We start from the raw sequence: 21,211 nt of genomic DNA, 5'->3' as shown, positions 1-21,211 counted from the left end.
GGTGGGCAAGAGCTACAGCATGCATGGCCTTGCATTGTAGGCCACCATAAAGAACTGAGATATTTATTCTGAACACAGTGGGAATGTATTGAAGAATTTCAAGCTGGGGAGTGACATGATCTAATTCAACATGATGGTGTTGCCAAAAGATTTTCACTGTAGTGAAATTCAGAAAACCAGCCCAGGCCTAGCCATTAACACCAAGGATTTGGAGTAAATCACTTAATCTCTCTACATCTTACTTTCTTCATTTTAAAAATGAGAAGGCTGGACCAAGATAACTTTTATGATCTTACCTATTGCTAAACTTGTCTGACTATACACATACACACATATATACACACACACACACACACACACACACACACACATATCCTGCTTCCTCCATTGGGCATAAGTACCTGACTATTGGGGAGACACTAGCCCATTAGGTCAAGTTCTGGGTTACTTCTTAAAACACTACAAACCATGTAACTATAAGAATTACATTTCCATATGAAGCAATTTTAGAATTATCTTTTTACTAAAACCAGTTATATCATTTAAATGAGATCTCTGGGCTAAAAGTGAATCAAGTGCTTTTGCAACTCTCTAGTGCAAAGTTCGGGATGTGAAGAAAATTGACAGGGAGGATGAAAAGATTTACTGACCAGGTTATTTGGAACACATTTCCTTATTTGTTCTAGGTCATCACTGACATTTAATCTAGGGCAGTCTAAAGTCGCAGAGAACCTCTGCTGAGCACTAAAGTCAAGATGCAGAAGCTTAACCCCTTCCACAGCAACCAAAACGACTTGAAACAAAATACTCGTTGAGAGCCTACAATAGGTTAACCCCATGTTAGACAGTTTGATCTATGTTTTTTTCAGTTAATCCTCCTAACCTTATTATTCATATTACACAGATAAGGAAACAGGGGCTTAGAAAAGACAACTAAGCTATTAAGTGGCAGGGTCAGGATTCAATATTTCATATTTATAATAAATTATCCTGCAGGTTTTTAAAAATTACTGTACAAGCATTAAATAATCAGTTTCAAGTATCTGGGACATCTGTTCAACCATATGAACACATAATGTTCAACAAATAAATCAATTCTGGACTCACAGGTACTTTGGCTAGGTAGAATGTGGGATGAAAGAGAACTTGATCCAGCCCTGGGAGGCCTACTCCGTGGGTAGCATACTGGGATGTATGAAGGGGAATTTAGGCAAAATAGCCAAGGAATTTGTATCCCCAATTAAGTACACGTGAATAGCATTATGGCGGTTTCCAGATTTTTTTTCTCTATTGTTGTCAGCAGCGAAACCGTGCACTGGACAGTGTCACCTGTGCCGTGGGCCTTGAAAGTGTCCTGCAAGTTCCACAAACTCGAGATGCTAGAAACTCACCAATTTCCAACTTACTTTAACCCTTTAGGAAGCAATGGGCGTATCACCTGTCCACTTGGAGCAAAGTGCATGGCGTGTTATGGAGAAGAAAACCTTGGAACGTGCAGGGCATCATCACTGTGAGGGTCGAAATGGTCCCTAAAGCCTCCCACAGACACCTGCAAACACCTTTAGAAAGTTGGGGACGCTCACTGCACACCTGCCTCAACATCGAGAACGCGGTACCCACCTGTCACATATTCGGCTTCGAATCTCCGTCGGGTCTCAGAGATGAGCTTGGCTTTATTCTGGGCGTGATACTGAAAGGGAGACACGAAGGGACGCTTAGACACCACGCGCACCACCCCGCTTCCCTTCAGCCCAGCCCACCTGCACCTGGGCGCACAGCCCCCGAGCTTCAGAGGAAGCTTCCGGGTCTGAGGGGAGGGCCGGCAGCGGTGTGATCACCTCCTCACCTCGGCCATGGTCGCGGTAGTGGACGTGATTTCGATCGCCGTGGCCACTTCCCCACCTGTCCGAATATCTCATCACTGGCCAAGCGGGCCAGTAGGTAGAGAGGGAAGGGCGGGAGGTGGAGACAGTCGCGTGACACCGGGAGGCGGGCGGAAGCGTCGCCGCGTTGTCCAATCCAATGTGGCCGCCTGGGTCTGGAGGCGGAACCAGGCCACAGCCTGGCTTTCCATTAGCTTCTCGTTTGGGCTCCGCTCCCCCGACGTCCCCTGCACTGCGGACCCGCCTCCGCCTACCACCGGATCACGGGAGCTTCCCGCGCGGAGCTCCGCCCGAGCAAGCTCCGCCCGCCCTTCGCTTTCACAACATTCCTTGGAGGCCCCGCCTCCTCAGCCTCTCTGGGCAACCGTCTCTGGGCTGGCTCGGCAGGCTCCGCCTCCTCTGCTTTCGACGCAGCCTCCGGCCCGGATCTCCCAGGATGCAGCGCGCGGGCGGGAGGTTTGGAGCGGAGGGACCCTGCGCCCGCGTAGGGAGTCGGAAACGTGGCGGCTGTAGGACGCAGGGCCTCGCGCGGTGAGGTAGGGCCGTCCAGTCGTCCCTTGCCCTTACCTGGCCTTCGCGGGGCTGGGCGGCAGAGCTGGGTTGGTTCCCTTCTTTGCGGAATAAGGGGACGCAAGCGAGTCTGCCATGGCCATTGTTCATCATTCTTTGGATTTTAAGTGCTTGCTGTATAGGATTATTTCGCTTGAAACTTTCTTCACATTTTGAGTGTGAGAAACTTATAAAGGCTTATATATTTGGAATCCTTAAACTAAAGCAGTTATATGAAGTTAAAAGATATAAAGCATCTTATAGCTTATTAACTACGGTAGTTCTCAGCCTGGGGCAATTTTGTCTCGCAGGGGACATTTGGCAGTGTCTGGAGACTTTTTTCGTTTTCACAGCCGGGATGGGGTCTGCTACTGGCATCTAGTGGGTATTGCTAAATAGCCTGCCACGCACAGGGAGGCCCCTTGACAGTTATCCAGTGCAAAATGACATTAAGTGCCAAACTTCAGAAAGATTTAGGCTTATGAGGCACTGGAACAATTTTATGGTTGTTGGCTAAAATATTGAAAGGAAATAGTTTTGCATTAAATAGTACTGGCTTTTTTAAAAACTGAAAGATACTGAAAACTCCAAAGAAATTGCAGGAAGAAAAGTCCCCATATTTCCATCATCCACAGTCAACCACGATTGACACTTTAGCGTCTTTGGCCGAGACTTTTTTTAATATGCTACAAATTTTTATAGAGAAAAATTGACATATTGTTAAAAAATAATTGGATACATTGTTAAAAATAACGTTGCAGGGGCGCCTGGGTGGCACAGCGGTTAGGCGTCTGCCTTCGGCTCAGGGCGTGATCCCGGCGTTATGGGATCGAGTCCCACATCAGGCTCCTCCGCTATGAGCCTGCTTCTTCCTCTCCAACTCCCCCTGCTTGTGTTCCTTCTCTCGCTGGCTGTCTATCTCTGTCAAATAAAAAAAAAATAACGTTGCAGCTAAGCTAAAGATTCCTCTGGCTCCACTCCCCTACCCTGATACCTATCCCCTTCTCCAGAATAAAGTCTTTGGAATTTGGCATGAACCTTTACAGAATCTTTGCTCTTTAAATTTTCGACAAGGCTGCCTGAGTTTGAATCCTGGCTCTGTTACTTTCTGTTTTTAGGCCTTTGAGAAGATTCTTAAACTCCATGCCTTAGTTTCCTCATCTGTAAAATGGGGTAATATTGCCTATAGCATAAGAATGTAGCGAGGAATAAATGAGTTCAAAGTGCTTAGAATAGTACCTGGCACACAGAAGCACTCAGGGAATGTAGCCTTTGTAGGTAAACAGAAAATATGTAATGTTGTTTTATGTGTTTTGATTTAGATAAATAACAAACTTCAGAATACATTTTTCTGCAACTTATTTTTTTTCATTTGATTTTTGAAATTTAGCTATGGTGGTATACATAGATCTAATTCATTTCTTTTAACTGTAGTATGATATTCCATCTGTATTTATTCATTCCCCTATTGATGGTCATTGAAGTTTTTTACTTTTTTAATATTACAAACAACAGAGTGAACATTCTAGAGCAATGTCTTTGTACATTATTATGTAGGATTATTTCTCTGGGTTCATATCTAGAAATGAAATTGCTGGATATATGCATTTCGGGTGGCTGCCAAACTGCCTTCCAAAGTCACCTCTCCCTTTAATTAAGAACTCATAATTAACTCCTAATTGATGGCTTTGCCTCCATTCTCACCTCACCCCCATTTTCAGCATCGTCACTAGAATCTTTATAATTCAGAAGTACAATCCTGTGATTTCTATTTTTGAAATCTTCCAGTGATGTATCATTGCTTGGAGAAAGTTAGAAGTCCTTAGAATGACTTAGAAAACATTTAACTTCGCCTTCCTAATTCTCTTAGTAGATCACCATTCCCCCATGTTTACCTACATTTCAGATACACTAAGCATTGTTGGAAAAGGGAAAATGGAGCTTGATTCTGGGTAGGCTTCTACAAATGATTTCCAGTTATATAGGTAGAAAAATGTTTTTAACAGCAGACCTATTCTGTAGCCAAGTTAATTTACTTAGGTAAATAATGTCCTATATGTTGTGAAAAGTACATCTATGCGTATTATGCTTATAAAATTATGCTTAATATTCTTAGGTGAAATTTTTAGTTGGGTATCTTAATTCTACCTTTTTTTTCCAAAGATGCTTTCTATTGGTCATGCTTGATACAGTTTCTTAGAGACATTTTTAGATTTTATCTGCAGAAAATATGGTGCTCTTTTTGGATCTTCCTCAACCAGACAGGTAGTTTATTTGAAGAGTTCTGGAATTTATATGACGCCCAGAGGAATTTATTAGCATTTAAAAGGAACATTGTTTTTTTGATAGGAGGTTGGTAGGGAAGAGTGGATGAGGGTGATAATTTATTGCCAACCTACTATATTTCTGTTAGCATGTATTATTTCCCTAGTATACTTATGTATTTTCATTTTATGTACAGAATATATACAGTCAACTTTGATATATGGTAATACAGAACAGGAAAAACACATTAATTATGTAGTATTTTATAAATAATCTGCTTCCAACCCCCTCCCCATCCCATTAGCTGCGATAGGAGGTAAAACTTAACCGGTTTGAGTTACCTATTTTTTTGTTTTTTTTTTGTTTTTGTGTTTTTCTGTTGTAAGGGTGTAAGCCACAACTGTGTAAGCCACTGTTGTAAGGATAAGTAAAAAGTCAGATGACCGATAGGCTGGAATAGTAGGTCTGGTGCTCTGATGATCAGGGTTTGATTAATCAGGGCTTGTTTATATTGGTCTTAGAACCTCTAAATTGATCTTACTTTCAGTTGTTTCCATATTATTTTTATCTAAAAAAAGGAAATTACCATTTGTTCCATAGGCTTAAAGTTTTGTTTTATGAACATATGCTAAGAACTCTTACTCTTAAAACAGATGTTGCATCAGTATAAAATAAAATGTACACAGGTATGTAAATTCAGTAAGCCTTGAGATTATAGAAAGTTTGAGGAAAAAAATTTATCTTCATAAATAAATAAATATATTAATGCCTTCTAATTTTTAACTCTGAAGGTGATCAATTTTAAATAACTTATATTTAAAATGTGCATGGTTTTGCAGTACTATTTAAAAATAAAGACTTTTCATATAACAGCCATTTAAATCTATTTGAATCTAAATCCATGAGAATAAGTTTGCTTTTTGCCTTGAGCTCATGCTAAACGCATGTTGGGTTAGGATTATAACAGGGCTTTGAATGCCATGATAAACTTTATAGCAATGGTTTGCAATCTTTTGTCTCTGTGTCATCCATGTGTTCAATTCACAGTGTTTAGCATCTATCTTTCCAGGAAGTGATTCAAGGATCATACATCTATTGAGAAGGGGGAGAGGGTACATGCAAAGTTTTTGAGGTAGGGGACAGTTACCAGATCAGGTTTGTGTTTTAGAACAATAACTGAGGTAGCATAAATAAATTGATAAGTTGGAGGGGAGAGAGCCTAGAGTAAGGAAGATCAATTTAAGAACCTTTTACGTCAGCCTAAGTGAGAGTTGAAAGCCTGAACTACTGTAGTGGCAGTTGGAACAGAGTTGGAAGATAGTGGTTTCCAAGTTAAGGAACTTGCTGGTAGTATTAAAAGAAGAGAATGTAAGGGGTCTGATTTTCTTAAGTCATATGACTTTATCAAGGTGCAACAATACATACTCTAGAGTTTAGTAAAGGGGGATATTCTGCTGACCTTTTAGCAATCAGATTCTCCTTACTTCTGTCATACTCAGATATTGGTGAACCAGAGCATTGCGTTGATTAAACATTAGTTGTGACATTTAATACTAAAATAACAAATGTTATTATGCTTGATGGAGTCACTGAGTTCCCCACGTCTGTTCTCATTTTACATAATTCTTTTTTCTTTCTTTTGTTCAGTTTGATTACTTTCCATTACCCTGCCTTCTAGGTCACTCATTCATTCCTCTGCTTCTTCCAGCCTGCTGTTCATTCTGTCAAGTGTGCTTTCATTTTGTTTATTGAGCCCTTTATCTCCACTGTGTTATTCTTTATCTCTGTATTAAGGGTCTCACTCATTTTTTCCAAAATCCTTTTCTGTATAGAAGTTCTTTTGGTTGTTTTTAGTACTTAAGAAATCTGAAAAACTTTTCACGTAAATAGGTAGTAAAAGACAAGTTCTTATATCTTTACCTCAGATTATATCATCTTATTTTATTTTTTTAAGATTTTTATTTGTTAGAGAGAAAGCATGAGCAGGGGGAGGGGCAGAGAGAGAAGCAGGCTCCCCGCTGTGCAGGGAGCCCGAAGCCATGCCCAGCTCCATCCCAGGACTCTGGGATCATGACCTGCACCTAAGGCAGACACTTAACCAACTGAGCCACCCAGTCGCCCCTAAAATGGCACCCAGGTGCCCCAGATTATTATTTTAATGCTAAAAGAACAGTGTATCATTTAATGCTGAAAAAGGAAACTTCTTTTAGAAATCTAAGAGACTTGGCATATCTGTGGGAAATTTTAAATAAATTATTATTAATACATTTTGTTGTAATACTATGTTTATTTCCTTTAAAAGTTTCATAAGTAAAAGCCACACCTTTGATTTACCTACGTATCTTCTTTACTAATAAAGCTGAGACTACTTTATGATACCCGTTGTCCCAGATCTTTGCATTAATTGCCTAACAACAAACCAGTAAGCCAGTGACTTCTGCTAATTTGTATTATGATACAGCTTCTCCAGTTACTTCAAGTAATAGGTTTCATGAAATTCTCAAAAGCAGTATCATCAACTTAAACAAATTACCATAGAGGAATGTATTTGTTACTGTATAACAAATTATTCCCAAATTTAGCATCTTTAAACATCAAACGTTGTCTCAAAATTACTGAGGATCAAGAATTTGGGAGCAGCTTAGCTTGGTTCTTCTGACTCAGGATCTCTCCAGGGGGACTGAATCATCTGAAGGCTTGACTGGAGCTGGAAGATCTGATCCCAAGAAGGCTCACTCACATGGCTGTTGGTAAAGGGCCCCAGTCTCTTGCTGACCTTTGGCAGGAAGCCATAGTTCCTTGCTGTATGCACATCTCCATGGGGCTGCCTGAGTATCTTTATAATATGGCAGGTGGCTTTCCTCATTGCAAGTGATCCAAGGAGCAGGTCAACAAGAAAGCCACAATGTTCTATGACCCAGTCTCAGAAGTCTCACGTTGTCCCTTCTATCATATTCTGTTGGCTAGAAGTGAATCATAATGACCGGCCCTCACCCAAGGAGAAGAGAATTAAGTGCCACTTCTTGATGGAAGGAATTTCAAAGAATTTGTGAACACCGTTTAAAACTACAACAAATGATGTATTTGGAAATTAGACAATAAGCCATGGCACCTCCAATTTGAAAGTAGATGCTGACTAATCAAGTCTGCATTTTAATAGAAGTGCCTCTGAATTAAAGTCATTTCCACAAAATGCTACATTAAGTTAAATTTGTAGATGGTTCAGTGATACTTTTCTAATTGGACTCTTGGTAGATTTTTATAATAAAAGACCAAAACTTAAGCCTTTGCAGTTTGTTTCTCATTCAGCAGAGGAAAACATTATTACTTAATTGCAAATGACCTAGTTTTCTGAAATAGTTGAATTTCCTGGTGTAAATGATCCACAAGTAGGAGAAAAGAAAGAGGATGAGTTAGAGTTATTTATGGTGGAGAGGGACCTTTCAGAATTCACAAACTTAAGTATGCAACTGTTCTGATGTTTCAGAGGTTGGGTACTGTATAACCCAGAGCTGGCCATGATGATGATGATAATGATAGTGGTAGCGGCTAAGCTTTATCAAGCACTTTCTGTGTGTCAGGTTCTATTTTAAGTTATATTAGTTAATTTCAATACCTTGTGGGGTAGTACTTCACCCCATTATATGTGGATATGAGGCATAGAGGGATTAAGTAACTTGCCCAAAGTCATACCTCCAGTAAGAGGCAGACCAGGCCCACCATTCACACAGTTCTTTAGGCTCTCCGACCATGTGCAGTTCATAGCATATGCTGAGCTTTCCACAGCTGTTAAAAAAAGTGACTCTGCATTTATGGCCACTGAGTACATATCAACATTTTTCTCTTATTTGTGTGGTCACTGTAAGCGCTGTCCCTTTGTTGTAATTTTGGGTTTTTTGCAGTTAGATTTGGCCTGTGTTCTTTTTTAAACTTTATTTTTACTATTGAAGTAAAATTGACATGTTGTGTATTTCAGGTGTACAGCATATTGATTTAATAATTCTATACATTATTCAGTGTTCACCATAATAAGCATAGTCACCATACAACGTTATTATAATATTGACTACATTCCTTAGGCTGTACTTTTTTTTATAATAATTTTTATTATGTTAGTCACCATACAGTACATCCCTAGATTTTGATGTAAAGTTCCATGATTCATTACTTGCGTATAACACCCAGTGCACCATGCAATACGTGCCCTCCTTAATACCCATCACCGGCCTATCCCATTCCTCCACCCTCCTCCCCTCTGAAGCCCTCAGTTTGTTTCCCAGAGTCCATAGTCTCTCATGGTTCATTCCCCCTTCTGTTTACCCCCCTTCTTCTTCCCTTCTCCTACCGATCTTCCTACTTCTTACGTTCCATAAATTAGTGAAACCATATGATAACTATCTTTCTCTGCTTGACTTATTTCGCTTAGCATTATCTCCTCCAGTCTCGTCTATGTTGCTGCAAATGTTGTGAAATTGTTCTTTTTGATGGTTGAGTAACATTCCATTGTGTATATGGACCACATCTTCTTTATCCAGTCATCTGTTGAAGGGCATCTTGGCTCCTTCCACGATTTAGCTATTGTGGACAATGCTGCTATGAACATTGGGGTGCATATGGCCCTAATCAGTTGCATTTCTATACACAAACAATGAGACTGAAGAAAGAGAATCCATTCCATTTACAATAGCACCAAAAATCGTACGTTATCTCGGAATTAACTTAACCAGAGACGTAAAGGATCTATATTCTAGAAACTATAAATCACTCTTGAAAGACATTGAAGAAGACACAAAAAGATGGAAAAATATTCCATGCTCATGGATCAGAACAATAAACATAGTTAAAATGTCTATGCTACCCAGAGCAATCTACAATTTCAGTGCCATCCCAATCAAAATACCAATGACATTTTTCAAAGAACTGGAACAAACAGCCCTTAAGTTTGTGTGGAGCCACAAAAGGCCCCGAATCGCCAAGGAATTGTTAAAAAGGAAAAACAAAGCTGGGGGCATCACGTTGCCGGATTTCAAGCTATACTACAAAGCTGTGATCACAAAGACAGCATGGTACTGGCACAAAAACAGACACATAGACCAATGGAACAGAATAGAGAATCCAGAAATGGACCCTCAGCTCTTTGGGCAACTAATCTTTGACAAAGCAGGAGAAAACATCCAGTGGAAAAAAGACAGTTTCTTCCATAAATGGTGCTGGGAAAATTGGTCTACATGCAAAAGAATGAAATTTGACCACTCTCTAACACCATACACAAAGATAAACTCCAAATGGATGAAAGACCTCGACGTGAGACAGGAATCCATCAAAATCCTAGAGGAGAACATAGGCTACAACCTCTTTGACATTGGCCACAGCAACTTTTTTCATGACACATCTCCAAAGGCAAGAGAAAGAAAAGAAAAAGTGAACTTGTGGGACTTCATCAAGATAAAAAGCTTCTGCACAGCCAAGGAAACAGTCAAAAAAACTAAGAGGCAGCCCACGGAATGGGAGAAGATATTTGCAAATGATGCTACAGATAAAAGACTGGTATCCAAGATCTACAAAGAACTTCTCAAACTCAATACGTGAGAAACAAACAAATCATAAAATGGCAGAAGATATGAACAGAATATTGTCCAATGATGACATACAAATGGCTAACAGACACATGAAAAAATGTTCAAAATTATCAGCCATCAGGGAAATTCAAATCAAAACCACATTGAGATACCACCTTATGCTGGTTAGAATGGCAAAAATTGACAAGGCAGGAAACAAATGTTGGAGAGGATGTGGAGAAAGGGGATCCCTCTTACACTGTTGGGAATGCAAGTTGGTACAGCCACTTTGGCAGTGTGGAGGTCCCTTAAAAAGTTAAAAATTGAGCTACCCTATGATCCAGCCATTGCACTACTGGGTATTTTCCCCAAAGATACAGACGTAGGCTGTACTTTTCATGTCCATGACTTATTTATAAATGGAAGTATGTACCTCTTAATCCCCTTCATCTATTTTGCCCGTTTCTCCACTGACCTCCCCTCTGGCAGTTTGTGCTCTGTATTTAAGAGCGTTTTTTGTTTGTTTGTTCATCTTGTTTTTTAGATTCCATGTGTAAGTGGAATCCTATAACATTTATCTTTCTCTGAGTTATTTCACTTCATATAATATCCTGTAGGTCCCAGGTGTCCATCAATAGATAAATGGATAAAGATGTCGGGGGTGTGTGTGTGTGTGTGTGTGTGTGTGTGTAAAATGGAATATTACTCAGCCATAAAAAGAATGAAATCTTGCCATTTGTGATGCCATGAGTGTTCCTTTGTTCTTCATTCTACTTTACTAATTCTCTCAGATTGCCTTGCTTATAACCAGTGTTCAGAGTAAGGGGATGCATGCCAGGACAGAGTGGTAGTTTAAAGTGTAGGCTTGGGAGTCAGAGGGCCCCTCTTCCAAATCTAGTGCCATTGCCAATTAGTGTTGTAACCTTGGAAAATTTTCTGACTTTCCTTAAAATAATCAAGTTTTCTCAGTTGAACGATGTGATAATAAGAATGCTTACTTTAAAAGAATAGTTGTAAACGTTAAATGAAATTATATATTGTACCTGGCATATAAACCTGAATAATTGATAGCTATTTAATTCTTGTGTTCATTATAATGTTACTAATCTTCTAGTTTTTTCTACTTGGAATAGGAATAATGACTTTCTTAAGGTCCTAAAGCTGCACTGTTTTTGCAAAAGATTTAATATTTATTTCTGTTATTCCTATATAGGTCTTTTTAAACCATGGCATAGAATCCCGTTTTTCTTTCTGGGCTTTTATTTTGGCCATAGAGTCTGTATGAGCTCCTGTTTCAGGAAAGAAGGACCCCAGGTGCCTGGGTGTGGTAGCACTCAATTTGAGTCATTGAGTACTTAATTGTCATTGTTGAGGGTGTAAGGCTGAGAGGAAAAAACCAGGTTTGAGTCAACAGGGTGGAAAATGGCGGGGGGGGGGGGGGGGATGGGAAAACCAGATTAGGTTGGTAGTTTTGAAAGAGAGAAGTGGAACCCTTAAGAAATCCCCTGAACCAGAAAAAACGTCTTCAGGCACTTTCAATAGACCACCCACAGCTTTTAATAGATGCTGTTAACACATTCAGTTATTGTTTGTGATGTGGTTCTTTGCATTGTTTGCAAACTGTGTTTTTTAACTGTACAGAAATGATATTTGGGATGTGGTTTTTTTGATAAGTGTATCATTGTTAAGATAGCTTAAAAAGCTTAAAAATGTTCATAAAACTTATAGTTATCTATGTGAGAGTTCTCTAGCAGAAATGTGTTTTCTTTTCAACTGCCTACTTGATGGTAGTTTTCCTCATTACATTTTTAGGTTTAAAAGCATCGACTGGAATCAATTTGCATTCGAAAATTGGACCAACACAAAGACTTGATATTGTGGAATGACTAGCAAACAAGCAATGTCATCTAACGAACAAGAAACACTCTTGTGTTATAATGGGGAAGTCCTTATTTTTCGATTGTCTAAGGGAGATTTTGCAAGTAAACGGCCTGCAAAAATACCCATATTACATGTCAGGAGAATGGTATTTGATAGAAGAACAAGAGCATTTGTTCAGAAGTCCACTGGATTCTTTATGCTAAAGGAAGAAAACTCTCATTTAAAAATCATGTGTTGCAACTGTGTGTCAGATTTCAGAACTGGAATTAATCTCCCTTATATTATGATACAATGTAATAAAAAGAATAACATCTTCAGATATTTTCTTCTATTTCTTCACAGTACCAATAAATTTGAAAAGCGTTTGAGCTTTAGACTAAGCCATGAGTTGAAAGATGGTGTAAGGGTCCTTAATGGCCCTTTAGTTTTATGGAGACATGGCAAAACATTCTACTGTATCTCTTCCCAAACTGGCAAAATTATTACTGTGTCTCTTAATTTTTCCTCTGTTGAGTGGGCAGGGGAGATTGAAAATCTAGGTATGGTTTTATTAGGACCAAAGACATGTTTTTTATCTGAGGAAGGATGCACTCAAAAGCTTTCAAAATCAGATTATGCAATTTGGAATACCAAATTTTGTGTATACTCCCTTGAAAATGAAGAAGTAATAAGTGATGCATACATTATCCCTCCTGCTTATAGCAGTGTAGTAACTTATGTGCATGTCTGTGCAACTGAGATTGTCAACAATCAATTAAGAATGTCTCTGATTGCCCTTACTCGAAAGAATCAGCTGATTTCATTTCAAAATGGGACTCCTAAAAGTGTGTGCCAGCTTCCATTTGGAGATCCTTGTGCAGTTCAAGTTATGGATTCAGGCAGAGGAGACCTTTTCGTCGTATCCTTTAGGTCCAGTGATGCTTGTGCCGTTTGGAAAAAGAACTTTCAGGTACAGTACTTATTCTTATAATCATTCAATTGGTGTAGCCTTAGACCTTTAAAGCATTTATATGTTTCATAGGGTGTATCCTGGAGTCTTTTTTCTGAAAAAAGATTTTATTAATTTGGGAGAGAGAGATAGCAAGAGAAAGCATGAGTGGGGTGGGGGTGGGGGGAGGGTAAAGCAGAATCCCTGCTGAGCAGGGAGCCCAATGTGGGGCTCAATCCCAGGACCTTGGGATCATGACCTGAGCCGAAGGCAGACACTTAAACGACGGAGTCACCCAGGCATCCCTATCCTTGAGTCTTATTATCCAAATCAATTTTTAGTGCTGCACTTAAAATCATATATATTGCATCATTCTTATTTCTTAAAGTTATCTGAATACTACCTAATAAAGGTTTTGCCTTGCCGTTTTGAGTCATAAAACCTTCAAATTATTTGGAAATATATAAATATATAGCTACAAGTATTTATTTGTCTTTTAATACAACTATTTCTAATTTTTTAAAAGATTTTATTTATTTATTTGACAGAGATCACAAACAGGTGGAGTGGCAGGCAGGGGAGGGAGAAGCAGACTCCCTGCTGAGCATGGAGCCTGACTCAGTGCTCTATCCCAGGACCCCAGAATCATGACCTGAGCTGAAGGCAGATGCTTAACCCAGTGAGCCACCCAGGCGCCCCAAGATTTTATTTATTTAGAGAGAGAGTGTGAGAGTGGAGGGAGGGGCAGAGGGAGAGGGAGAGAGAGAATCTCAAGCAGACTCCGTGCTGAGTGTGGAGTCCGATGCCGGTCTCAATCTCAAGACCGTGACATCATGACCTGAGCCAAAATCAAGATTCAGACCCTTAACCAACTGAGCTACCCATTTTTTTAGGTAAATCCTTACTTTGTGTATGTGTGTTTCTGTTTGTGTGTGTGAAAATGTCAGGTTGAGATTGTGTTTTATCAGGCTTTGCCTTGTGAATTACCTTCATATTAATAGGGGTTATGTAACCGTATTTAACCTCTGTAATACATACATAACTTAAATTCTCAGAAGAAGGAGCACCTGGGTGGTTTAGTCAGTTAAGCATCCAGCTCTTGTTTTAGGCTCAGGTCATGATCTCAGAGACATGAGATCGAGCCCTGGGTTGGGCGCTGCAATGGGCGTGGAGCCTGCTTAAAAGATTGTCTCTCCTCCTCCCACTGCTGCTCCCCCTGCACTCGCATGCTCTCTCTCTCAAATAAATAAATAACATTTACATTTTTGAAAGAAAAGTAATTTGAAAGTACCCTATTTTATTTTGAAAGCAATCTTTTAAAAGCATATTGTACTTTTATTTGAAGGTTATTTGGAAGGTAACATTTTCTGTCTTTTTCTATTCTCTTTTCCTTTCCAGAAATGGTAGCAGGGAAACATCTAGTATAGCCTATAATCCTTATTGGGGTCAGGGTAATGGAAAAAGCACACTTAACCTGGGTTTGAATCCCAACTGAGACACTTACTAGTCTTACCTTAAGGAATGTGTTTAATTTTTGTGAACTCGTTTCCTATCTTTATGAAATTGGGATCATCCTGCCTCTGAGAGGAAAGAATTAAAATGACATTGTAAAGTGTCTTGCACAGTGCTTGGCACACAGGAGAAGCTCAGTAAGTAGTTATTATTATGTTATACAAGGGCTAGGACTGTCATCATTGACTTGCACCTACCTGAGGTCCCTTATTCACCTGGGTAAGTAAAAACAGTCCCCTTGTGCCTCATTAATTCAGTATAATATAGTCCTCACACACTTTAAGTGGGTCCCCTGCTTGGACACTGTAGAGCTTTGCTACTAACACATTACCCAGAGTGATACTATGCCACTCTCTGTAAGTGAACATGTAAACTGTTGGTTGGCTTTCCTGCCTTGAAATTGTGATCTAGGGTTCTTGGTCTACAATGGACCATCATCCTTTGCACAAATTATTTACCTAAGTAGCTACTGACACACCTCTTAAGCTACTTCTTTAGGGATTCTGTGCGTCTAAGCTGTTTTCAAATGCCCTGTGTTGAAAGCTCTGGAATTACACCCTGATATCCACAAATTAAGTGCTCATAAATTGCTTTGGTAACCTTGCTACTCTGGGAATTTTGCAGCTCTTGCTTTTACCTTGGTGTTACATTTATATTCACCTACTTAAAAAATATATATCTTAGGGTAAAATATGCAATTACTTTAAAAACAGGAATAAAGGGGGAGGAGAGATAACCATGTCAGAGAACCTGGGTTAAGGGAAGTGATCGCATTTGAGGAATTACACTTAGTTTAGTAGTTAGGACAAAAAAACCAAATATAGCAGGTTTTACAACTGAATGGAACATACTATCAAGGGAAAACTTTTTTTCTGACATTGAGTTCTGAGAGGAATTTACTGTTTGTGGTATTATGTAAGAGGTTTTGAATAATAAAGCGAATACATTACTGAATAATAAAATGTTGTCTCTGATAGCAGTTTTGCTCCAAAATGGGAAAAAACAATAGACAGAATCTTCCCTTGGGTTGGCTATGGATTCACCTCCAACCATCCTTTTACTACCTCATTCTATAAAGGAATCAAGGCAGCTTAAAAGACAGGTAAAGTACAAACAAGCATAAATTAGAATAAATACTGAAAATCAAGGTTAGGATGTTATCAGATCAGCCCTTCATAAAAGCCCCAGGTATAATGTTTATTTAATCCAGTGATAGAACTTGAAACAGAGCTGAGTCTAGACAAATGCATGATTAGCTTTTCTCTTAGGTTTTCTCTCTCAAGTGAAATTGCCTCTAAGTTTTGACAGGAATCTATGTAGCAGGTATTTCAAAACTGAATCATTGTCAAGTATACTTAGATATTGGTATGTTGTAGATAGAGGTTAGTATGTTCTAGAGGTGTGCTGTCTAATATGGTAACCTCTAGCCACACGTAGTTATTCAACATTTGGAATGTGGCTCGTCTGAATTGGAATGTGCTATAAATGTCAAGTACACACAAGATTTTAAAGGCTTAATAAAAAAAAGATAAGAAAATATCTAATTTTATTGATAATATTGAAATGATACTCTTGGATATAGCAGATCAAATTAAATATAAAATTAATTTCACCTTTTTCTTTTCACTGCTGCTAGAGAATTTTCTTTTATTGGCTACTGGAAACTTTAAAATTAAATATATATGCCTTATATTGTTGCTCTCTTATATTCCGGACAGCACTATTCTAGAGCTTTAGATTGTAAATGTGTGTGTGCATACATGAGTGCATAGCTCTATCATGTTTGTGTGTGGAGCACATTTTTTTCAAAAAAAATATTAGAGTGCGCACATGAGTGGGGGGAGGGGTAGAGGGAAAGAAATCTCAAGCAGACTCCCCACTGAGCACGGAGCTGATGCCAGGCTCCATCTCATGACCCTGAAATCATGACTTGAGCTGAAATCAAGAGTTGGACACTCAACTGACTGAGCCACCCAGGTGCCCCTGTTGAGCACATTCGTACTACTAATGTCTTCACAAGTTCATTGTACTCCATGATACTCATGGTGGGGGTGGGGTGGGAGGAAGGGAGGATATGGGTATACAAATAAGCTTTTTCCCTGTATAAGTGAAAAATCTTGGCTTTGGAAATTAGCCTTATATGGGAAAGATCGATATTTGGTTATATAGATTAAAGTCTTACTTATAGTCTTGCTCTAATACATGCCACCCTCTATCTAGATGATGTATCTGTACTACTGAGCGGGAGTTTTAGCTTTTCTGTCTGAGGCAGAAGGGGTAGCTGATCTCCATGGTATTAGTTTTCCAGGGGACCCATCTGGAGTCTTTCAGCTTCATGAACTTTTACGAAGTTGTCTTCTATTTTAAACTTGGGATTCCATGTTCTGGTATAAATTGATCAGATCATTCCAGTGGGCTAGGATGGTTGTAGGTGCCTCGCTGGTAGGATCCCTTCCCCTCTGTGTCCCTAGTAATGGCTATGTTCTCTTCCACTAGAGTTTAGTGTATGAAATTCATCTTGACTCTTAAAAGTTATTCTGCTTCGAGAACTTTTGAGTGTTTACCACTACCTTCTAGTTACCTGGAGTTTCCAAAATAGTCACGAGAAGTTTAGGATTTATAAGTCATAATAAAATTTTAATATAGAAATCAGGAATGTGACAGACCCTGGACAAACTGGTAAAATATTAAATTTAAGTATCTTGCTATTTGTAAAACTGTTGTAACTCCTTATGTTTTCTGATCCCCCAGGATCTTTAGTTTTTAGTGTTTACCATTTTTTATTACTTGTTTATAAAATTGAAGAGGACACATTACATCTACACACAACAAAAGGATTTAGTTTATTTCACGTCTGATTTTTTTTTCTTTTCCACTCTCTTTCTTTCAGGTTGCGGCAAAGTGGGAAAAAATTAGCTCAGTACTGATAGATGACTTCATAGGAACTGGAAGTGAACAAGTACTGCTGCTTTTTCAGGAGTCCTTGAATTCAGATTGCCTGAGTTCGTTTACAGTAACAGATCTTGGCTACATAAACTATTCAGTAAGTTCCATATACTTTTTATATATTACTTTAAGAACCATTTTAGAAAGTTGAAGAGCTTTATAGCTTTTGACCCACTGTTTCAATATTTGTAATTTCACACTTACAGTAAACATTTTGAACATTAAAAATATGTAGATTGAATTTTTAAAATTATACATTGAATCTCCTTTCAATAAATGTTGAATTGACTATGCTTTTGTTATAAATTTGGAGTATAGTGATAGTAACACTGTAAATTAACTTTAGTGTTGCTTCTGAAAACACATTTTATACCAGTAAACATGATAACATTGGATTAATTGAGTAAAATAAAGTGAACCTGCTTTATTAAAAGAAGTAACACTTCATAATGTCTTAAGATCTTGGGCAGAAGGGAAATAATACCCCTGAAGTTTCAGATCTGCATAAAATACCTGAGTCTGTGTTTTTCCTTAATAAAATGAAGATGATTCTTATTTTCCCTAGTTGTGGGATTTTATAAAAATCTAGTGAGCTGATACTTTTTGAAGCAGTATATAAATGTTAGGTCGGTGGTGATAGTAATTTTTTCTAGTTGCAAGAAGTGATGGGGAAAATACATCGTTTTTGTTTCTTATCTAATAGTGTGTAACATGGAAAACTGCCCTTTGGATAAACTTTAATTGTATTTTGTTAATCTTATAAATTTTCAATTTATTTCAAAATTTCAGTTTTAATGTATTTTTTTTTTTATTTCTTAGAGTGAAACATCGGATTGCAGTGAAGATGACTTATTTGAAGACAAAGAACAGAATCGTTATTTGATGGTTCCTCCTCTGGAAAGAGGATTGAAAGTTAGTGTCTATGTTTGCTTTTTGTTTTTGCTTTTTTGGGTTAGTGCTATTCTAAATGATGGAAAGAACATTGAAAGAAAGGATCTTAATGTGTAAACAACTCAGTGATTGGGAAAAAATGGTATTTCAAAGGATCTTTGCCTTTTTAATACCTCTGTAAAAACTACTATGACATTACTTATAAATGTATTATCTAAAAATGATACTTTTTGTAGTAGGACTGTAAATTTAATGAGACTCATAAGATAAAATATATGAAGCCCACTTTTGAAAACACATTTTTTCTAGTCTTAAGTATCAGTATATCACAGTATCTCTTTTAAAGGAGCATCAAATATGATGACTCATAACATGTTCCAAACATGAACAGTTTGCCCTCAAATTTTCCATACAAAGCTCTCTAAAAAAGAGTTCTTGGTTTTTTCCAAGTGTATGAAGGTAATGCATATTCCCTGTGAAATACTCAGACTGTACAAAGAAATATTTAAAAGAAACTAATTACCTATGAGTCCACTACTGAGATGTAACCCATTTTAACACTTTGGCGTGTATATTCTTGTAGATTTTTTTAAACGAATACATGCAAATTTATGTAGAAATATGATTATAAGAAGCATGTTCTTTTGGGGCGCCTGGGTAGTGCAGTCGTTAGGCGTCTGCCTTCGGCTCAGGGCGTGATCCCAGCTTTGCGGGATCGAGTCCTACATCGGGCTCCTCGGCTGGGAGCCTGCTTCTTCCTCTCCCACTCCCCTTGCTGTGTTCCCTCTCTCGCTGGCTGTCTCTCTGTCACATAAATAAATAAAATCTTTAAAAAAAAAAAAAAGCATGTTCTTTTGTAATCTGCCTTTTTTCTTTCATAAAAATTTTTAAGTATTCTGAAAAGTTCAAAGAATAGCACTGTAGTTATCTCTAGTCCTCACATGGATTCAAGTATTTATACTTTTTAAAAAAATTCTGTCTTCCTTATCTGTGCTTCTGTGTGCATATGCACGTGTGTATGTACATTTTTGCAGAACCATTTGAAAGTTGCAAATATTATAACTTCACTCCTATGTATTTTAGCAGGGATTGCCTAAAAAATAAGGACATTCTCCTATGTAAACATACCATAGCATTATTACAGTTAGAAAATGAATAATAATCTCTTAATCTTATTTAATATTCATTCCGTATTCATATGTCTTTAATTGCCACAAAAATTTTTTTATAGATTTTTTTTCATGATCTGTTCAAAGTTTACACTTGCACTTGATTATTTATGTCTTATTGGTCTTTTTATCTAGAATAATGCCCCTCCCCACTTTCTTACAATGATTCTAATGAGGAGGCCAGGCCAATTGTCCCTCTTTTTGGATTTGCCTGTTTCCTTGTGTTGTGATTTAACTTTTTCCTGTATCCCTGGCAAACTTTTTTTGTAAAGGGCCAGATAGTAAATATTTGTACTTTGTAGGTTCTTTAAAAAATTTTTTGCAACTATTTTAATTATGAAAGTGAATTTACTAAATACTTATTGAACACAGTTATGAATGTGGGCAATAGATAATAAGATATCATAGTGGGCATAAAACCATAAAGGAAAAGATCAATTACATTAAAAACTTTAGTTCTCTGAACAAAGTAAAATATACAGAAAGACGAGTTATGTAAATAGAAATTGTAACAAGTGACAAAGGATGAATTTCCTTAATGTGAATATGCATTCTGAAACAGTATTCTTGAGAACGTAAAGTGGCTGAACCTCCTCAGAAGGAAACTTGTCATTGCTAATAAAATGTGAATTGGACATATCTTTTTACTCTTGCAGTTTTACTTCTGGAAATCTATTCTAAGGATGTACAGTAAACAAAGATGATTTTATAAGAATGTTTATGTAGTATTTAAGGACAACAAAATTAAGTCATTTTAAGTATCCATCATTAGGAGTTTGGTAGATCAGTTATAATATACTTGAACTATGGAGTAGTATGCAGCTGTCAAAAATAAGGTAGATCTTTATACTGATTTAGAGGTGTTGCCAAAATAATTTATGAAAGCATGACTTTTAGAAATTCCACCTCTACTAATGTGTTACCTAATTTATTTGGACCAACTCTTCTGATCAAAACAAGTTAATATCATAGTTGAAATATGTTTTTAAAATCTCCCTAAAAGCTTCAAAATGCTGAAAATACAAGAATAAATTTTCAGGCCAAACTGTAAAGGCTGAAACCAGAGAACACTGTTGCTACTTTTGCCCTGGGAGCATTTGTGTTTAACCTAAAGCAGTACTACTGTAGGCAGCTGGCAGAAACAAACATATAATCCTCTCTCAAGATACACATTTTATCCTAGGCCCCTTATAAATCTCACAAGTAATTTTTCAAAGAAAATGAATACTCACAGAGTAACTAAGCACATAAAGAAATAAGGCATCATGAGCAATTATTCACAAGAAATAACCAATAGCGACAAATGGGATGACTCTAAAACCTAGCACATACAGAATGACTCCATTCATAGAAGGTTCAAAAGGAAAACACAAAAAACTAAAAATGTTCTTTAGGAGATACAGTGATGGTAAAATTATGAAGACAAACAAGGAAGTTACCTTAAAAGGCCACCTCCATCAGAAAAAGAGAAGTTCGTGACTGGGCAGTGCCCATGGGCAGCTGACTGCTTATGGTTCCTTGGGTGTTGACTTCATTAATAGTTTGTAAACTGTTTTTTGTATTATGCCCTTTTCTGCATGTATGAGAGAGATCACAGTAAAAAGACCAAAAAGCAAGGTTTGGTATCCT

General features: G+C 37.9%; 2 protein-coding genes across 4 annotated transcripts in view; one reads left to right on the top strand and one right to left on the bottom strand.

The window, feature by feature from the left end:
• The window catches only part of MOSPD2 (motile sperm domain containing 2), a 50,280-nt gene extending 48,124 nt beyond the window's left edge, over window positions 1-2,156 (bottom strand). Inside the window, exons 1-2 of one of the 2 annotated variants that reach the window (XM_026478101.4) lie at window positions 1,847-2,156; window positions 1,621-1,690 (exon numbers count right to left, since the gene is read on the bottom strand). In XM_026478101.4, the coding sequence (XP_026333886.1) occupies window positions 1,621-1,690; window positions 1,847-1,855 (79 nt within the window). In that variant the 5' untranslated portion in view covers window positions 1,856-2,156. The remainder of the gene's footprint in view (window positions 1-1,620; window positions 1,691-1,846) is intronic. The other variant, XM_026478100.4, reaches the window with a different exon arrangement.
• A 129-nt stretch (window positions 2,157-2,285) lies between these two features.
• FANCB (FA complementation group B) overlaps window positions 2,286-21,211 on the top strand; it is a 275,840-nt gene continuing 256,914 nt past the window's right edge. Inside the window, exons 1-4 of one of the 2 annotated variants that reach the window (XR_008958663.1) lie at window positions 2,286-2,419; window positions 12,068-13,085; window positions 17,467-17,619; window positions 18,342-18,434. Coding sequence is in view for 1 of the 2 variants with exons in the window: in XM_026478105.4 (XP_026333890.2) it covers window positions 12,138-13,085; window positions 17,467-17,619; window positions 18,342-18,434 (1,194 nt within the window). In the remaining variant the exon portion in view is untranslated. The remainder of the gene's footprint in view (window positions 2,420-12,067; window positions 13,086-17,466; window positions 17,620-18,341; window positions 18,435-21,211) is intronic. The other variant, XM_026478105.4, reaches the window with a different exon arrangement.

Source organism: Ursus arctos, chromosome X (assembly GCF_023065955.2).
Source record: "Ursus arctos isolate Adak ecotype North America chromosome X, UrsArc2.0, whole genome shotgun sequence".
NCBI lineage: Eukaryota > Metazoa > Chordata > Mammalia > Carnivora > Ursidae > Ursus > Ursus arctos.
This window is presented reverse-complemented; position numbering and strand designations above follow the sequence as displayed.